This window comes from Semicossyphus pulcher, unplaced genomic scaffold, assembly GCF_022749685.1.
Source record: "Semicossyphus pulcher isolate SPU_LCO1_2020_fin unplaced genomic scaffold, fSemPul1.0.p SCAF_10, whole genome shotgun sequence".
In the NCBI taxonomy this organism is placed as follows: domain Eukaryota; kingdom Metazoa; phylum Chordata; class Actinopteri; order Labriformes; family Labridae; genus Semicossyphus; species Semicossyphus pulcher.
In genome coordinates, this window is record NW_027211604.1 from 2,771,465 (window position 1) to 2,789,468 (window position 18,004).

An 18,004-nucleotide genomic window follows, 5' to 3' on the forward strand; every position below is an offset into this window, starting at 1 on the left:
CGGTTTCAGACACAGCAATTATCTATTGCCTATCTATTAGGAGTCCATTATATTGTGAGCAGCCAAAGACACACCTGTGTGATGACCATGCTGTGTAATCAGCAGCTTGATGTGCCACACCTGTCAGGTGGATGGGTTATCTTAGGAAGTGCCCACAAACACATTTCATCACATTTTTAGAATGAAATTTTTTGTGCATAAAAATATTTTTTTTCAACTCGTGGAACCAACAAAGTGTTTGAATGTTTTAATTCATGGTTCTGAACGATGAGACAAAATGTCTCTTTGTTCACTAATTAACCCTTACTTTACAGAACTGACTGATTGTATTTAATGTTCGATGTGAGTGCGTCCTCTTCCTCAGGATGCAGACGTATAAATCAAACCAGGAGCAGCTGCTCTGAGCGAGCGAGCTCGATAAAGTCGATAACCTGCAGGTGCTTTGGAGAGCTCTTCCTGTGAGGGTAAACACACACACAGCACCCCGGCGCTACACACACGCACACGCGCACACAGGTGTTATTATTGCCTATGAGTTTTTATTTTCTACAGGAATTTACAGCAAAAAAAGACTAACACTGTTGTTGCTAATATTCAAAAAGGTCCTGAAAATCAATTCTAGCACACTTTTCGACAGGTATTAAAAACACACACACCTCCCGTCTCAGCCCGCACCGCCTCTCAGTCCGGTCTCCAACTAATAATCACATCATTGAAAATAAAAAATGTAATACAGACGGTACTTTTTGCATTGGCACACAACAGAAGCAGCAGATGAGTCATTTTAGAAATCAGTGTGTGCGTTTGTTCTGAGCTGCTTGGAGAGCCAGGCGTCAGGAGAGCGTGTCAGAGTCAGCTTCACATCATGTGTCGGATATTTTGTGGTACGTTGTTTTGTTCCCATCAGACAGGCTGAAATCAAACAGAGTGTATTTTTAATAGAAGTTGCCTCGAATGATCTGATTGTCTGGTGTTCACAGCGTTACTTTAGCGCAGTTCTCTTCTGTCATCTTGTGATGCTCGACAGCTGTCTCTCACGCTGCAGAAATCTAGACACCAGTGGGGTCTTCTTTAAAAAGCCACCGTAGAGAAAAGTCTGCTATCAAAGTGTTGAAGGGATCTGCCTGCTCGGTATTTCACTTTTTTTTAATCACAAGAAATACATTTTAAGTTAAAGCTTATTGTGATGTCTGTCAGGAGCCGATTTGTGCTGACTCTGTGAAACAGTTTGGTTTAGGCACCAAGGCGACTTGGTTAGGTTCATGAGAAGATGGGTTAAATCAGAACATTAGTGTGACTTAAGTTTCGTACATTAATTATATAAGTTATATGATGTAAATTAGGCACATAAAATAACAAAGTCGACTGATTTTGACGTCAAACAGGACAAAAAGTATCCGAGTCCAAGACAAATGTCCTTACATCATCGTCTCCTGGGCTGAAGCCTTGTGTTAGATCGCAGTCTCTGGATTGTAACTATATATTTGCAAAGTTTCACACGTGCACATTGCTTTATTTCTCTCTTTTATCCAGAAGTGTTTGTGTCCCGTGTGAAACCAGAAGTGCAAGTTAACCTATTTACAGCCCAAATCATGATTTGTCATAGACAAAACAAACCATGTTTTTGAGGTTAAGTTACATTTTGACACCAAACTTACTTGGTAAGGTTTTTAAATAAATACTCCTGTGGAAACAGCTAAATGCATGCAGCACACGACATGTTGTATATCAAACAGATCACATGCTGGGCTTAAATAGAAAGTTTCAAATCAGCCTCATGCAGGACGTAAACCTGTCTGCTGCATTTAACCACTCGATCCACCTTGATCGACTTCCTGTACCATTGTGCACAACACGAAACACCAGACGCCCTTACATTTAGTTGTGTATGATTTGACAGCTCTCTTTATCTGATCAGAGAAGAAGAGATGTAATAAAAGGTGAACACCTGGTTCTCCATGCAGATTAAAACAAATATTTGCACACATTAAGTTGCCTACAGGGGTCTCAGCCCAGCCCTCCCTCTGTCATCACAGAGCTAACTCTGTCAGCGTCTGTCTGAGAGGGAAAGTGACGGCCAGGAAACATAAACATTTTACTTATTAAATCATAAACCTCCTCAACTCTTCAAAGAATCTGTGCCTGCTGAGAAAGTGTCCTTTTTAACCTTTGGAGAAGTTTCAGGAATCACACAAAAGATTCTTTGTTTTTGTTTCTACTGTGCTCGAGCTAAAGCTGGCTACGTGCAAGCCAAACTCCTCTAAGAAAAACACTTGAAAAATATCTATTCATCTAGATTAGATGCAAACAAATGCTTGTCTTTTATTTGCCTGTGTAAATATATAAGTAGGGTACAAATGATGGAACCAGAGGGGAGGGCTGAGTGTGAAGCTGCAGCTCGTCCACAGGGAGGCAGAAGGAGAAATAAAAGTGCACTGAGAAAAACCAGCAGGGTTTACAAGCCATTTAATCTTGAATTCAGTCTTAAAATCATACAAAAGGAGTGAAAAAGGTCAAAATGCAGCCGTGGTTTATCTTGTTTCAGGAATCTCCTCTCGAGAATAGATCTGAGTTCTTCAGCTGTTAGTTAAAGATGCATCAGAATAAATAAAATGTGTCACCTTTTCCCCGTAAAGCGAGGGCTAAATACAAGATTAACTGACTTGTGGTTGTGAATATGTTGGGATATTGTTGGTGGAAGGCAGAAGGAAGGAAGAAGGTGAAAAAGAGGTAAGAAAAGAAACAGAGTGTAGATATACATGGCAGCTGTAATGATCTGTATTAGTTTTATAGGGTGTTATTAAAGCACTACAGACTAGGTGTGTCGGCTGCCGGCCTCACACTGGGCTTCATTGTCTCTAATATGCAGCAGTGCGCTACGTTAATGTGTAATAAATCATTTACACAAATAAAAGTCCCCCCCCGCTCCCCGCTATTACATCTGCATAGCAAAAAAAAAAGAGAAGAAAACAAATAAATAAAATAAGAAACACACAGAAAATAAAAACATAACTGAGCCTTCAAACCGTCTTTAACGACAACTCAAACCCCGTCTGCGTTTCTTCGGTGGCTACAGTTTTCCTCTAAAAGATAATACAGAAGTAGTTTTGATGCAAGATTTGTTATTATTATTACTTTTTTTTTGTTTGTTTGTGTTTCGTTTTTTAGAAAAAAATCTGTTTCTTCATGAAGCGCACTTCCTACTTCCTCTTGGTCCGTCGGTTGGTGTTTCTGATTGGCCGGTTAGTCGTCGTCATCGTCGACCACGGGGTCCGTGTCCCAGCACGTTATGTCAATCTCTGAACACACACACACAAACATGGTTGTTGAGTTTTCCTACAGTGAGACAACATATTATCATTGGCTGGTATGATATCATTGATATGAAGTGGCTGCATTATAGAGAGAGGATCTGTCTGTATTTGTCCCAACCAGTGGTACTTAGGAAGTTGCAAAGGGTTCCTTGAAAAACGATTCCAGAGGAGCAAAAAATGTCAAAACGAAGACGTTCAAATATTTTAATGAACAAAGAAAAACTGAAACGGGGCACTAGCTTGTTTGTTGGGCTTGAGAGGCTAAAAAACTAGCTAGCATGCAGCATGTGGCTGCTCGGCCTCAACTTATCGGGTTTTGTGATGGACAGGTAGATTGGCTAAAGAAAACCCTTCCAGTAAGTGTCGCTGCTGTGAGCTAGTAAGATCAGTGTATTCAGGTGACAACCGTTTCTCTACGAGGTTGAAGCATATTCAGAAACAACCAAGATGGCTGCTGATGTGACTGAATCCACTATTGCGTAGAATATTCAGCTAAATGGACGCTAGTTCACAAAACATACAAATGGAAAGTGTTTGATGTAAGCCTATTGCTACGTCACACATTTCGTTGCTCTTATTGGTTGTAGCTTCCAGAGGCATTTAGGTCTGTGGGTGATAACGACCCTTTGAAATTAACAGTGAACTTAGAGAAGTAGAATTGTTAGAGGTGTTCTGGCCACACCAAGCTGTGAAGGGAGAGCCAACATAGCTACTTGAATGCTCAGTTCTAGTTTTCATGAAGAAGAGGAACAGGAGAAAGACAAATATCTCACCTGGTGGCTTGTTATAAAAGACAGGTGCAGGTTTAGCCGAGGACTCCTCTGTTTGGCCAAATTCTTCTTCCTGTGATTGGCTGAAATAGCCCTCACTCGCCTTTAGGGGCAGACAGAGAAGAAACTATTAAAAACAAAAGGAACACATTTTCTTGAATGCACAGCATTAGCGTGAACCTGTCTGACCTGGGTCCCCTCTTTAAGCAGCGTCTCCCCGTTGGTCATCAGCAACTGTCCATCCTCCAGCTCTTGCCCATCCCCAGATGCATGCTGCAATGCATGCTGGTAGCTCAGGGTCATCTGGTCCGAGGCCGTCACGTCCACCAGACTGGTTGGATCGTCCTCGGCAACTGTGCTTGAACAGAAGGTCCCGTCCATCATCTCGTCAAAGCTGAGGAGGGGCTGAGGCCTGCCGCTGGCGGCGCCAGTGCTTGGTGGGACGTTATCACCCATCAGGTCCACCAGATTGGAGGACTGGGAGGTGTTGGGAGGGGGGTTGGAGCTGCTGTCCCACAAGTTGACCAAGCTGTCTGTTCCGGACTCCCACACAGAGAAACCGGAGGAGTCCCGGGCCTGTGGGGCGACACTCTGAACTGGCTTGGTGGATGTTGACTCCTGGACTGGTGGTTTCTGCTCCTGCTTAGGCACCGAATCTAAAGAGAAAACAGGCAAAACACCGTTTTATAGTAATAAATAACAAGAGTCTGAATGGGACCACCAAGGCATTGTTGAAAAATCCCATGGGCTTTGTAGAGGGAAGTAGGGCTATGCTGACTTGCGGGTTAACATAAAAAATATGTCCACTCTTACCCCACTCATCTCTGCAGTCCTCCTCTTCCTGGCAGAAGTCTTCTTTGATGGGTGTGGTGACTATTTTGGGGATTGGCGACACGGCAGCCATGTTTCGCTCTGTGCTCGCTTCATCGTCATTTTCCCCTACAGGGACAGAATGGCACAACAACATCGAAAAGGTACAAAGCAAAAGTCTTCCAACCAGGAACCCAGTTAATTACACAAATAAACCAGATGTGTTGAACTAACACAGAACTTTTTTGTTTTGGAATTTTGAAATGAATGAGCATCCATCTGTCATGAAGTTAGGAGTGGTTCTCTTCTTTGAAAGTGTCCTGGATCCAATGATTCTGAATGAAATCTTAAATGCCACAATCCTAACTTTTGATCTCCACTGTCACATCCAGTGTTACTTCAACACAACTGTGCACAAAGTCACATCAATCCGATCACTTTTTCTGACACATAACCAGCAAACAAGTCCGATCTTGGAAGTCTGATGATCAGATGTTGTCCTGTGCGTAGAGCTAGTCTAAGTGAACTTTACTTTTAGCCATGCTAGCAGCTTGGATGGCAGCATCAGTCTTCAGGTGAGTTGACTGGTCTACCACTTTGTTCCAGACTGAATATCTCAACAACCATTGGATTGATTGGCACACATTTTGGTACACCCATTAATATTCACTAGATGATTAACTCAAATTACTTTGGTGATCCCCAGACTTTATTTCTAGCGCCACCATGAGGCTCAGATTTGTTGTCTTGTATAAAATGTATTGACTAACCGTAACCCTGACTATTGGATGGGTTGCCATGAGATTTGGTTCTCGTGATATGGCAATGATAACTCTGGTGAACCTTTGACGTTTCACCTTGTGCCAACATCAGTTGAGAGTTTTTGTCAGTCCTTCGGTTAACTCCCAAATATCTACCAAAAATATACATTTCCATCAGCGTCAGCTGTACTTTCTGTTAAGCGCTAAATCACAAGTGTTAGCATGCTATCTTTTACCTCTAAACATCAGCATGGAGCATTTACCACAAAGTACTGCTGTGCATAAGAAGAGCGGCTAGCATGGTTGTTAACTCATGTCACTCAAGTGTTGTTATAATGAATATAATGAGACAGCTCCTGAAAGAGAACTTTGCATACTAAATGCTTAAGACGTGACAACCCTGCCTCTGAGTCGCAGTGTAGGACATTAAATTGCCTTGTGACACTTGCAGTTTGATGCCTTTAGCACAACCTGGAATTGTCATACACGCAGATGAAGGAGTCGCGGAAGGACAAGACAGCAGCATATTCCACGAAGAACACCAAAACACGAGCTAAGATATAATCAACCAAGTCACGAAGCAGACGCCAGATATGCTTTGAACATTCATCATTATGCTATGCAATGTTTAACGAGTCACAGTCACAATGCCGACACCACATCCAAGAACACAGCTCATTATAAACAACATAAACACGGTGCCAGTCACAGTCAGAGAATCACTTCCACAATGAAACTTTTTCTGAGAAGTTCGATGATTTCATGCTTGTTGAAGTCAGACGTCCTGTTCAGAGAACAGAACAGGATATTCCAACGGACATGAACACAATAAACCACATATGAGAAGAACAGAGTCACTTTGACTGGAAACAACCGTTCACTGAGATGTGTGACCCTGATTAAATAATACATCACTTCCTGCCCAGTCTTATTTGGGTGGTTTTTGCAATTCAGCTGGTGGTCAAAGAGCTCTGAAGGCTCTGAGAGACCCAATGTAATTAGTCGTAGTGTTGTTAGAGAGAACTGATCTTTTAGTAGAACGATGAAATAAAGGGAACCAGTTAAGAAGGTTGTCAGTATCCTTTTATATTAAATGTACAGCTGAATTAAAACTGAATTGATGAATTGGTTCTTTGCCCACCAAGAATAAAACCGTATCTGCCACTATAACACCAACAGACATGCGACAACACATATTGCAGATCATAAAGGTGCTCTTCCATGATTTCCCCCAGTAACTACATTATTGCTGACCATTTTCCCAAAGCATTTTATATGTTTCTTAAGTGCTAATTTACCCCAGAATAACACAGTTTCTATGTTACCTTCAGTTGTATCTTGCATTTAACATTTGGGGCTCAACTGCTGAACAGCCAAAGATTTAATCCAATCTTACAACTTCTTTCCCTTTGATGGACTGCCAAGCAGCATACTTTTGTTCAAGAGTATTTCTGGTAGACCATTTTTAACAGACAGTATGTTGGGGTCTGAATGAGCAATAGGTTCAAAAAGTTTTGGATTAAACTTAAACCATGAAAATGAGCATATTTCACACATATCCCTTTGGGTGCAACTGTGCCTGATCCAAGTAGATCCACTAAAAGTTCTTGTTTTTGTCAGTGACAGGCTCAGCTTGTTATTCCTTCCTTATGTCCTTCCTTCCTCTTCTCTCCATCTCTGACTTAAATTTCACCTTTGTCCGATAACAATCGCGTCTCAATAGATTTCAGAGATAGATTTGTCCTGGGACTAACTGCTTTCTGATTAAACTACAAGCATCTTACTTTTTAACAAAGAGGTCTACCACTGTGGGGCGCTGGTTTAGCTCAGGTGGTAGAGCAGGCGCCCCATGTACAGAGGCTACAGTCCTCCACGCACTGATCGCAGGTTCGACTCCCGGTCTGCCGATCCATGTGGTGCATGTCTTCCCCTACTCTCTTCTCCCCACATTTCCTGTCTCTCTTCAGCTGTCCTGTATAATAAAGGCAAAATGCCCCAAAAATAATCTCCCGCTGTAGTGATCCTTAAGTGTGAGACACACAGAATAACAATCTGAGCAAGTCAGTGGCAAAAACAAGGACTTTTCGTGGACGTACTTCCATGGGCTGCAGTTGCCCCAAAGGATTACATTGCAGCAATCTGCTGGAGCAATTCCAAAACATGCTGTACCTATTAGACCCTTAAATATATAAAAATAGGGCCCAAGTTTAAAAATAAAGAGTCTTGGATGGTGGAAGGTAAGTCAAACTGAAACCATGGCTTGCTCTGAAAATTGGTCAGCAGGTGTCTGTTACTTGTAGTTCCTGGGTTCACCGTTATGATCTTTCTACTGAATGACAGCTCGATCGACTCCACAGAAGTCATGGGGCAGAAATCCATTTAGTCAAAGGCCAACAAACATTGGTGGCGACTGACGGGCGGCTCGACGACGTCACATTCAAACAGAAAAACTCACAGGTCCGTCAGTCGGTCAGGATTAAAAGCAGCAGCAGGAGGACGAGTGTGTGTTTCAGTGTGTGTGTGCAGGGAGGGGATGCAGTCCAGGATCAGAGGCATGAGATTCAGGATCAGAGGAGGAAGGAAGGGATAGAAAACCAGTGAGATTCTGTAGTTTATTGACAGCATTGTATCCCTGAGAGAAGTTACCTTGATGCAAATTTAAAGGATAAAATAAAATCAGAAAACATTTACAAAAACAATGAAACATCAGCAGCTGACTGGACGACATCTAAAGGATGAAGACTGAGGGGATGACAGACTCAACATCTATCACACAAACCGACAAACAGCTTTATGGTTCACAGCCATAAAGGATATTTTATTCACTAATGCATGTTAGCTTTTTAGTAAGGAAGGTCGCAGGTGCACAAACTACAAGGTAGGTGAGCTATGAGAGGATATATAGTGACTAATGTGGTTAGAAACAACACAAAATGGGTTTATTTTTTAATGTTCTATAGGTACAACTACTGCTAGCATCAATGCTAACGTATACCCATTAAGGTCTTATTTTTGATGCATACCAAAGACCTGCTTCAGCCTCTTCTGGCCTGATATATAGTAGATGTATTTTTGCTCTTTTCAGGTTTTTAGTGTTTGATAAAGCTATCGCTAAATGCTAAAACTATAACTGTACTGAAAATTTGCAATGAATAGATGCTAAAATATCTCAATTTAAGGGATAATACAGGTTTTATTTTACATTTTTCTTTTGTCAACAAATCCAAAGGAAGAATCAAAACAAATTATGTAATTCTGTCTGTCAGTACTTCTTACAACTTCCTGTCTGTGGCCTCAAAAGCACTGGTCCATATTGAAGACATTTTCTGGGATTTGTTGACAGTAAGTAAAATATAAAATACCTCCAGTCTTATATCTGAGAATCAGCTGCTTTAAATGGTAATGTCAAGAAGTGAGGGGGAGTTGAAATGTGTCCTTCAGTGTCGGGGGGATGAATTCAGTGGTGGTGGGGGGGGGGGATTTTAAGGGTTGGTGCGCAGATGTTTGGGGTGTGAACGTGTTCATGTGCCAAGTGTGATGGTTTCTGAAAATGAACTGCTATAACTGAGAAGATGAAAATGCATGTGGACTGAAAAGTGCTGAACCGTGTTGGTCTGACTGGTGGAATGGTTGGTTTTAACCTCTGCCAATGATGTTGTCTTGGTGCTGTTTGTTCTGCAGGATTATAGAAACAATACTGACCTGACTTTAATGGAATTTGGTGGAAGGGAGAAGCATAGGCCAATCAAGGAGTGCTCAAGCTTTGGAGCAGATCCGTGCTTAAATCCTGAACAAGGCCTTTGTGAACGTCAGCACTCTCAGATTGGCCTTCTCGCTTAATTTTATGACATTAGCTAGCTTGTTGACTGCAAGTCTGCTTAACGTTAAAGCATTAAGCAAACTGTATGCTAGCTTATACTAGCCGGATCTTTTCTGGGGGTCTGAATAAATTAGCTGAGGTTATCTACTCAAGAGTATTTTCGCTAGCTAGTTAGAAGCGTTAGCAAACAAGCTAAGTGTAGCTAAGAAAACTAAAAAGAGATTTCGCATGAATCAAAAGCCCTGCTGATGTTGACCCTAGTTTTAAAGCAAGGTTCAAATTTAACTTTGGCCTACAGGTATTACATGTTTTGATCAAGTTGTTTGTCGATGTTAGGAGCCTTATTTCTAATTTAAACACTTACAAAGTTCTGTAAACATGTTGCAACTTTCTTGTTTCAACCAGGATAATGTCAAAGATTAAAGAAGAGAAAGGGCAGATTGGTGTATTTTTCATGATTTAGGAATTTTCAGGACTTAAAATTGGGATGTTACTACATGTAACTGTCTTTAGAGACTATTTCATTGCCAGCATTTTCAATCCACACACAGTTTCATCCTCCTGTAGTTTATCTTCTACTTCATATTTGTGGAGGGGATTCGTGTCGGGGGAGGGATGTTCGACCAAGCTGCTGGTGTCTTCTTCTTCTGCTGTTTATCGGTTATGTGCTGTACCTACCGGCTGCAGCGGCGGGCTGCGTCCGTGCGTGTGGCTGGGTGCGGAGGGGAGACGTGCCCCGGAGTGGGGGAGTCGAACTGGGGCTGCTGGGACTGTGCTGCTGCCTCAAGAAGGGGCTGTCCAAACGCCCTGGCGGTTGGGGGCGGACACACAGCCAGGCACAAAGATCCAAACACACAAAACAAACATACAACATGAGACGAAGCGACGCACCAGGACAGAGAGACGTGGGGAAGATGGACGAGACGGGAAGACAAGACACACAAAGAGCAAGAAAAGGGAGGGAGAGTATAAGGACGACAGAAGAGGTCAGAGTCAAGACACAAGAAGTTAACCCCCAGAAGAAAAAGTGAGAAGGATTGTGGGAAAGGCAGAGTCCCGTGGAAACCCATGAAGAAGAAACAGACACATTGAGAGGTGCCAGAGGAGGAGGTAAAAGAAGTGAGTGAAAAAAGGATGAGAGAGAGTGGAGGGGTGGGTGAATAAATAAAGAAGTGAGTGAAATTGGAAGGAATGAGGATGACGAACACAAATGTGAGGTCAAAAGAGGAGTCCGAAGAAAACCCGGCAAAGAGAAAAAAAAGAGAGAGAGAAAGAAAAAGTGGTTAGTGTGGCTTCAAACACACTGACTGTAGACAGCATGCAGTTAGGCAGGAATGAAACACTGATGAAGGTTTGACCCTCAGGTGTCTGAAACACCTGATCCGGTATGAATACCAGAGAAGAAGACACAGTCTGTGCCCGTATACATCATGATGATGGTTATAATGATTAATGCACTTACACTATCATGCAGGTGTGTCTGCATCTTTACTATAAAGAGCACTGGGCTTTTACTTCACTATGATAGATTTGTTCAAATCTTTTTTTTAAGAACTATTGATCAAGATGTCTTTTTTGCCTCACACTGTGTTGCAGCAGAAGTTGAGGTTAAACTTTTTTCATGGTGAAAAAGTGATTTAAACTTTAAGTACAAGTTTTAAACCTTTGCCTGGTTTCTACATATTTTACTCGGGATGCACGATATTGTCTTTTTGGCCGATATCCGATATGCCGATATTTTTCAACCCTTTTTGCCGATTTCGATACCGAATATTCGGCACGTTTTTTTCCACCTAATCGCAGAGAACATCAAGTCTCCCCTGTAGTGGATTTGATTTCATGCCTACTCTTATTGTAGTGGCCAAAAACTGCCATACTGCAGACATCTTGCACCCTTCTTCACGCTTCACATGTCTGATCACTCACGTTTCTGAGCGCACCTGAATGCAGCATCCCTCCGAAACACGGCAGTGAGGGAGACATGCCCGGACTTGTTTACTGCACCTACTATGGAGACATCAGTGATCGCCGACGGACTCTTTTTACCGTGTGTGCGTCCATGAATATGTGAGTTAGTTTTGCTCTGATGTTTATGTTACTCTATGTTAGCAGCGACTTTGGCCGCGAGTGAATTTTCGGCGTGTTTGATGTTGTTAAGTCGGAAAAATTACGAGAATGTGAGCTAACTGTGAGCTAACTTGTTGGCTCGAGTTTCTGTGACTTTTTAGTCTTTATTTGTATATTGTTGAAAACACACAGTGCACACAGTGCGGCGAGTTAATGTCGTAGCATTACGTCGAGCCTTTTCAGGGATTAATCGAGCATTTAGGCAGATTTAAAGGGCTGTTTTATCGGTGGAAAATATCGGCAGAAAAATTACATATCTGGCGATGCCGATGTGTCATTTTCAAGCCATAATCTGCAGGTACCGATAACGTGCTGATAATATTGTGCATCCCTATATTTTACAACCTGCTCACAAGGATGGAGTTCTGTCTGCATTGGAAAACAAAATGAAAAGCAGTCGTTGGTACCGAAAGCAAGTTCACTAGTCGGGCTGAGCAGCGGGAACGAGGCTTAAGGTTAGTAAAGTTGATTTAGCCCGCGGTTACAAGTTAAGGTGACTTAATGAGTAACAACAGTTTGATCGACTCTCCTCCTGCTCTGACAGCCGGACAGTCGGACTGTTCGGAGGGATTTTACTGAGAAAATCATCATGAAACTTCGAAGCATGGGTGAAAAATATGAAAAGTTGTCCCCAGAGTAGAGTCGTTCTTGCCCCTGAGATACTGGCTCTGTGTCTGAAGCAGAACTGTGATGAATACTTGTGCCCTCACACACAGCAGTGAGGCGACGGTGAGAGAGGAGATTGTCTGGTGGTTTGATATCTAAGGACTTCTTCATGTTGTGGCTCCAGAGATGTGACACCTTTACTCTTGATCATGATTTGTTCTTATGACTTTATGACCCATAAATGTAAATCTCTGAAAATGAAGGCTTTAGTTCTGGAGTGGAGGAGGTGAGGGCTGAGGAGATGTTGATCAATGACATGTTGAACTGGACACATAATGACTCAGATGGCCCCAGATCGCCTGCTCTTCTAAAAGCCTTGGAACGTTTCACACGGCAATAAACTGAACCTACATATCCCTCTTGAATAAAATGTCACACATCAAATTAATTAATATAATTATTGTAATTATTAAAGTGTATTCTCATTGGGTGAATTTTAAGGTGTTTACCGGTCCTGTGGAGGGAGACGGGCGAGGTGTCCACGCTGATGGTCATGGCTCTCTCTTTCTGCTTGAAAAACTCCCGCGGGTTTCCTGACCGCTGAGCAATGATGGCCTTCGCCTCCTGGAATCGACACACACACACACACACACACACACACGCACACACGCACACAGATAAATATAGACTTTATTTGATTATTTAGTTTAGAGTTTGTTTATATTAGTAAATGTTTTGTTCAGCTTTATCCACACACCTTTATCTTCACTGAGTAATAGATTCATATTAAGATGCTGTTATGTCTGTTGTCGGACTCACCTCCACCTCAGACTCCTTCTTGTCCAAGTTGAGGTCCTCGATGCTCGCCTCTGCTGCCTGCCGAGAAGAAGAAAACAGAAAAAGAAACATGGTGAGACGCAAAGCAGTGATTCAAGGATTCTGAACTAAAACAGGAAAAAGGACTTCCTGTCGATGCAGTGACAGAATCAGGAAGAATAAAATGGAACAACTCGATGCCACCAGCGAGGGGCGACAGAGACAGTCAGCAGGCATCACACAGGAGAGATCAGCAACACAGAGAAACAGTGTCGACTGATTGGACAATTTCTTTGAGTTAGTTTAGTGAGTCGCTCTCTTCCCTCGCTGTGATGAGCTGCTGTAGTTGCAGCAGGGACAGAGTTGGCTGCAGGTCTGTGTGTGTAAAGAAGAATCGAACAGCCTCCCGCAGCACAAACCACTGACACAATAATCCCACAGTCAGATTATACATGTTGAACATTTCTGACAGTCTGCTACCAGATACACGAACACTTTATAACCAACGTCACGGCCTGCGGCACGAGAGAGAGGACATCCAAGAAACTTCTGCATCACATTAACAAGGATCTTTTTCTTTGACAGAACTACGTTTCATGCCATTTAGGAAGTTAGAACATGATAACAGGTTCAAGTTGTCCTTTATGCCACGAGGGCCTTTAATTCTAACACATTTTAAACGGCCTCTTGATTCCTCCGAGTGCTGCAGCTTCTTTTCTTTCCTCACACACCCTTTGTTTTACGCTGCACACAAAGCACACAAACAAAACTGCAGTGTTTATGTTTCAAGTCTGTTTATTTGCAGCCTTGCTGTTAAAAAGAATTTCCTCTTCTGGGACAATGAAAGTGAGCTAACAGTCTTTGGGTTTTCTTTAGCGTCTCTCGTGTGCACAGAGCTGCTGTGAGTCTGTTTCTGAAGGAAATCATGCAGATGTTTCGATGAAACGGCGACACTGCTTTTTGACCAAAACAATTTCTCTATAAATGAAACAAAACTTTTTGCTCTCTATTTCCATCAGACATAATTAAAGCTCTGAGACTGTTCTACACAGAAGATGCTTTAATCCCTCTGATATGGATCACACATTTGCAGCGTGTATAAAATCCTCAGGATTGGATGATAGGAGGAGCTCATCACTGAAAACCCCCTGGTTTCTTCCTCACTTCCATCAGTAAAGCAAAGCCATAGACCGTATAAAAAGATGGCCGACACAAGAAGCTGTTCTGCTGCAGACTGAGCCCACCTGAGGGCTCCAACACGCCAAGGACACAAGGTAAAGGTGTGTGTCGGGTAGAGGAAGGGGCGGGACGTCGATACTGCGGCTCCACCAGCCGATCTCTACTGCACACACTCTGGATACAGATGAGCACGATGGCAGCGCCTGCCTCAGAGATCTTTATATAAAGTCAATGAGAAAAGCAATGAACCCTCTCTGTGTCTGTCCTTCAGCTACGTTCCTACACACACACACACACACGCACACACACACACACACACACACACACACACACACACACAGTTTAAGATGTTCAGAAGATCATCTGAAACATCACAGCTGTGTACGGTCGCTGCAGGCAGCTGATTGCAAAATGTTCTGATTGTTTTACGCCTGCGTGTAAAAATAAACCACACACACACTGACGCACTGAGCACGCTCACACTGCCAGACACAGATCATGATCGCTCTCCTCAAACACAAACCCCACTGACACACAAATTGATTTCATTATTGCGTCACAGTGCGACTCCGGCACAGAAACCCAGAGGCGTGCAGAACTCCACTCACTGGTGAATTTGGATGCAAAGTGATGCAGAGACACAAACAACTAAATCAACACGTTCAAGAAAGCTACGCAACGCTTTAACACAAAGACGTGAGTCTGCAGGAGCTTCACTTCCTGTCAAGAAGGATTTGTGTGTTCAGGGTATGAATATGGATCCATGTGGTGCTTCTGTTACAGGATAAACGGGACATTAATGTCGCCAAAGAAGGCTGTGATGAATAAACGGCGACCAGCAGACGTCACTGAGAAAACACAAACTTACAATGGCGGTCTGATTCTGCAACCTCTCTCTGGCCTCATCCTCCTCCTGCAGCTTCTTCCTGTTCGCACACACACACAAAAGCACACACATTAGATCACACTGTACACTCCTGATCCATCAGTGTATTTATTTTGCTGTGTTTATTTTGCACACAGAGATTTAGTTTTATTTATCAGATCTGCAGTTTTTGAGTTGATTTTGTTCCTTCTCATGTTCTGCAAAGACAATAAGCTTCCTTGAATCCTTAAATCCACCTGATATTCTCGAACCAAAGCTGTCAATGTACCATGGGATTTCACATATTTAGTAAATGCCAAGGTTGTAAATTGTTGTGGGTCTCATTTCCCGATAACTAACAACCTTAGACGTTAGTACTGTTTGGTGCTAATGGTCTTACATTTCCACGCAGCAATCCCAAAGCAACAACAAAGAGTGAGCGCATGCAGAGATCTGATTTACAAGTGGAACTGTTCGGTGTAAAAGTGAAGCTCGAGGTGTGGTTGTCCTTGTTTCAGTGTTTGTGATAAGAGCTTTACACTTAGCAGTAAACAACAACAATAAAAACTTAAATACAGCACGTCGTTTTTTGGTTCCTCCTGAGAGTTCTGCTGCTTTTTGAGATGCTCTTAAGGAGGCTCTGAAAAGGTTCTTCAGTTACGACGATCTGGGAAACGCTCTTGAAATGGTTCTGATAATGATCGTACTCTTAAAATGTTTTTGTTTTAGCTTAATTGTTTCACACAAGAATATAAAAGTACACACCACACAGAGAAAGTACCAAAGTGTGTGTGAGTGTGGAAACCTGTAAATGGCCAAACCACAACTAGAAGACGTAAGGTCGTCCAAACATACAGAACAACCGAAATCTGAGTGTTTGCATCTGAAAAAATATGATAGAAACACAGCCTGGGTTTGTTAAACAGTCAGGGGTCTGTATCTCATGAGATCAATTTGAATTGATTCATTAATTCATGTTATTCTCATTGAAACAAACATGATGTTTCAGTTCGTACACGAGCAAACAGGATCCGTCCATGCTCACAAATTAGCATGTTAGCGGTGCTAACCGTGCACCCAGTTCTATAGAAGGATCCTCTGCAGATGTTCTCCCTGAAATAGATTTTGTTTATTCCTCAGTCTGATGTTGAGTGTTTGTGTATCTGCTCCTCACCTGTGCTCCTCGATCTGCTGCTCCCTCTCACGGTACCTCTTCTCTCGGTTCTCCTGCTCTTTCCTCTCCAGCTCCATCCGCTCCTCCTCGTAGCGCTGCCGCTCCTCTGCCGCCTTCTTCTTCTCCTCCTCCTTCCTGATCTCCTCCTCGCGCTGGAACACAGAAGAGGAAGCCATAAGAAATAGTCTAAGTCTAAGAGTTAAGTTGTGATGCTGAGCCTCAGTGTTGGACTTTAAAGTTTCAGAGTTTGTGTGAAGGGCGGACGCAGTGGACGCCCCGCAGCTCCATCAAACACGCTGTCATGTTGCATTTGGTCTGAACTCGTTGAGGACTGCACAGCTGCAGGACTCGGATTCAGTTTGACTTTGCTCTTCACTTCAACTCGACTCCAGACACAACTCGGTTACATGCTAACTGTATTTATTCAACCCTTATCATATCGTGCAGAGGAAACGATACTGCTTATGTCTGTGTGTATGTAGGGGCAGGTGAGTGTAGTTTAGCACAAAGTGAACGAATGGAAAAACAAGCGAACAGATACTAAACTTCATCCAACAGGCAGCTGGACTTGGAAAATCTGGCAACACAAGCGTATCGCTGAAGAGGAACCTGATTGGTCGAGAAGTCCGATGATCAGATGATTTGGAGATGAAGATGAAAACATCCAACACAGTGAAACTTCTGGTTCAGCTCGGACCAGAACTGTTCTGACTGTATGTGCGGTGAGGTTTTGGGATTATCAGAAATACTTTGACTTTAGGATAAAGACGCAAGGTGAGTACGACCTTTCCTCGAATGATGGAAGATGGAGAACACCATGTAGATAAGACCGAGTTGTAATAAATTAGACTCATCCTTTGGTTTTTTGAATCCCGCAGCATCTGAACTGTTTTGTGACACCTTGCTTCGTCTTGTCCTTCCCTCCCCGTGTTTAATCTCCCTATTTACCTCTATCGTTATTCCACACCCACCTTGGCCTGTTCCCAAAACTCCTCCCGATTGATTTTCTTCATCTCAATCTCTGCGTTGGTCTTCTCGTACACCGTGCCCTGTGTCAACAGAGGAAGAGGAGAGAGGCGTAAACAGAGAGAAAGGTGGAGTTTGTTTAGTCACAACAACAGCCGGAAGAACGACACACGAGTGTGTGTGTTTGCATGTTAATGTCAGACCACGTCTCCGTGCTCGTCCTCCCGGGTTCTCAGGCGGCTCAGGACCGGACTCGCCACCGCTGCTGTCCCGTTGGTCAGCCGCTGCCCGATGGCTGACGGGTCGATGTCATCCAGACTGCTGGCGTTGACGATGACCTCCACACCCTGAGAAAAGAGAGGGAGAGAGAGGGAGAGAGAGAGAGAGAGAGAGAGAGAGAGAGAGAGAATCATTTATCGTATTTTATGACTACTTTAAAAATGTATCATAACAGTTCTTCCTACTGTACATGTGTGTGTGTGTGTGTGTGTGTGTGTGTGTGTGTGTGTGTGTGTGTGTGATAAAGTCGAGGCTGTGTGGGAGAGAGAGAGATCTGCCACTTAGAATAATGACACTCCAAACACACACACACACACACACACACACACACACACACACACACACACACATACATACATATAAAGAAATAAAACGTCACCTCTGCTTTAATCTCAATCCCTTTATCCACCCCAGAAATACACACACACACACACACACACACACACAGTGAGAGGATTGTCATTCAGAGCTCTCAGCACAGAGAGATTACTTTAAAAAGAGCTGGTGTTAGTCATGC

General features: G+C 43.0%; 1 protein-coding gene across 5 annotated transcripts in view; it reads right to left on the reverse strand.

Moving 5' to 3' along the window:
* Nucleotides 1-519: 519 nt before the first annotated feature.
* Nucleotides 520-18,004, reverse strand: part of dbn1 (drebrin 1) — a 118,468-nt gene continuing 100,983 nt past the window's right edge. For 2 of the 5 annotated variants that reach the window (XM_069666594.1, XM_069666580.1), the window contains exons 5-15: nucleotides 17,412-17,555; nucleotides 17,214-17,291; nucleotides 16,243-16,394; nucleotides 15,072-15,129; nucleotides 13,028-13,084; nucleotides 12,718-12,832; nucleotides 10,154-10,282; nucleotides 4,898-5,005; nucleotides 4,274-4,740; nucleotides 4,088-4,187; nucleotides 520-3,299 (exon numbers count right to left, since the gene is read on the reverse strand). In XM_069666594.1, coding sequence (XP_069522695.1) covers nucleotides 3,244-3,299; nucleotides 4,088-4,187; nucleotides 4,274-4,740; nucleotides 4,898-5,005; nucleotides 10,154-10,282; nucleotides 12,718-12,832; nucleotides 13,028-13,084; nucleotides 15,072-15,129; nucleotides 16,243-16,394; nucleotides 17,214-17,291; nucleotides 17,412-17,555 — 1,464 coding nt within the window. In that variant the 3' untranslated portion in view covers nucleotides 520-3,243. Of the gene's footprint in view, nucleotides 3,300-4,087; nucleotides 4,188-4,273; nucleotides 4,741-4,897; nucleotides 5,024-10,153; nucleotides 10,283-12,717; nucleotides 12,833-13,027; nucleotides 13,085-15,071; nucleotides 15,130-16,242; nucleotides 16,395-17,213; nucleotides 17,292-17,411; nucleotides 17,556-18,004 lie in introns of all 5 variants that reach the window. The other 3 variants (XM_069666588.1, XM_069666610.1, XM_069666602.1) reach the window with 3 other exon arrangements.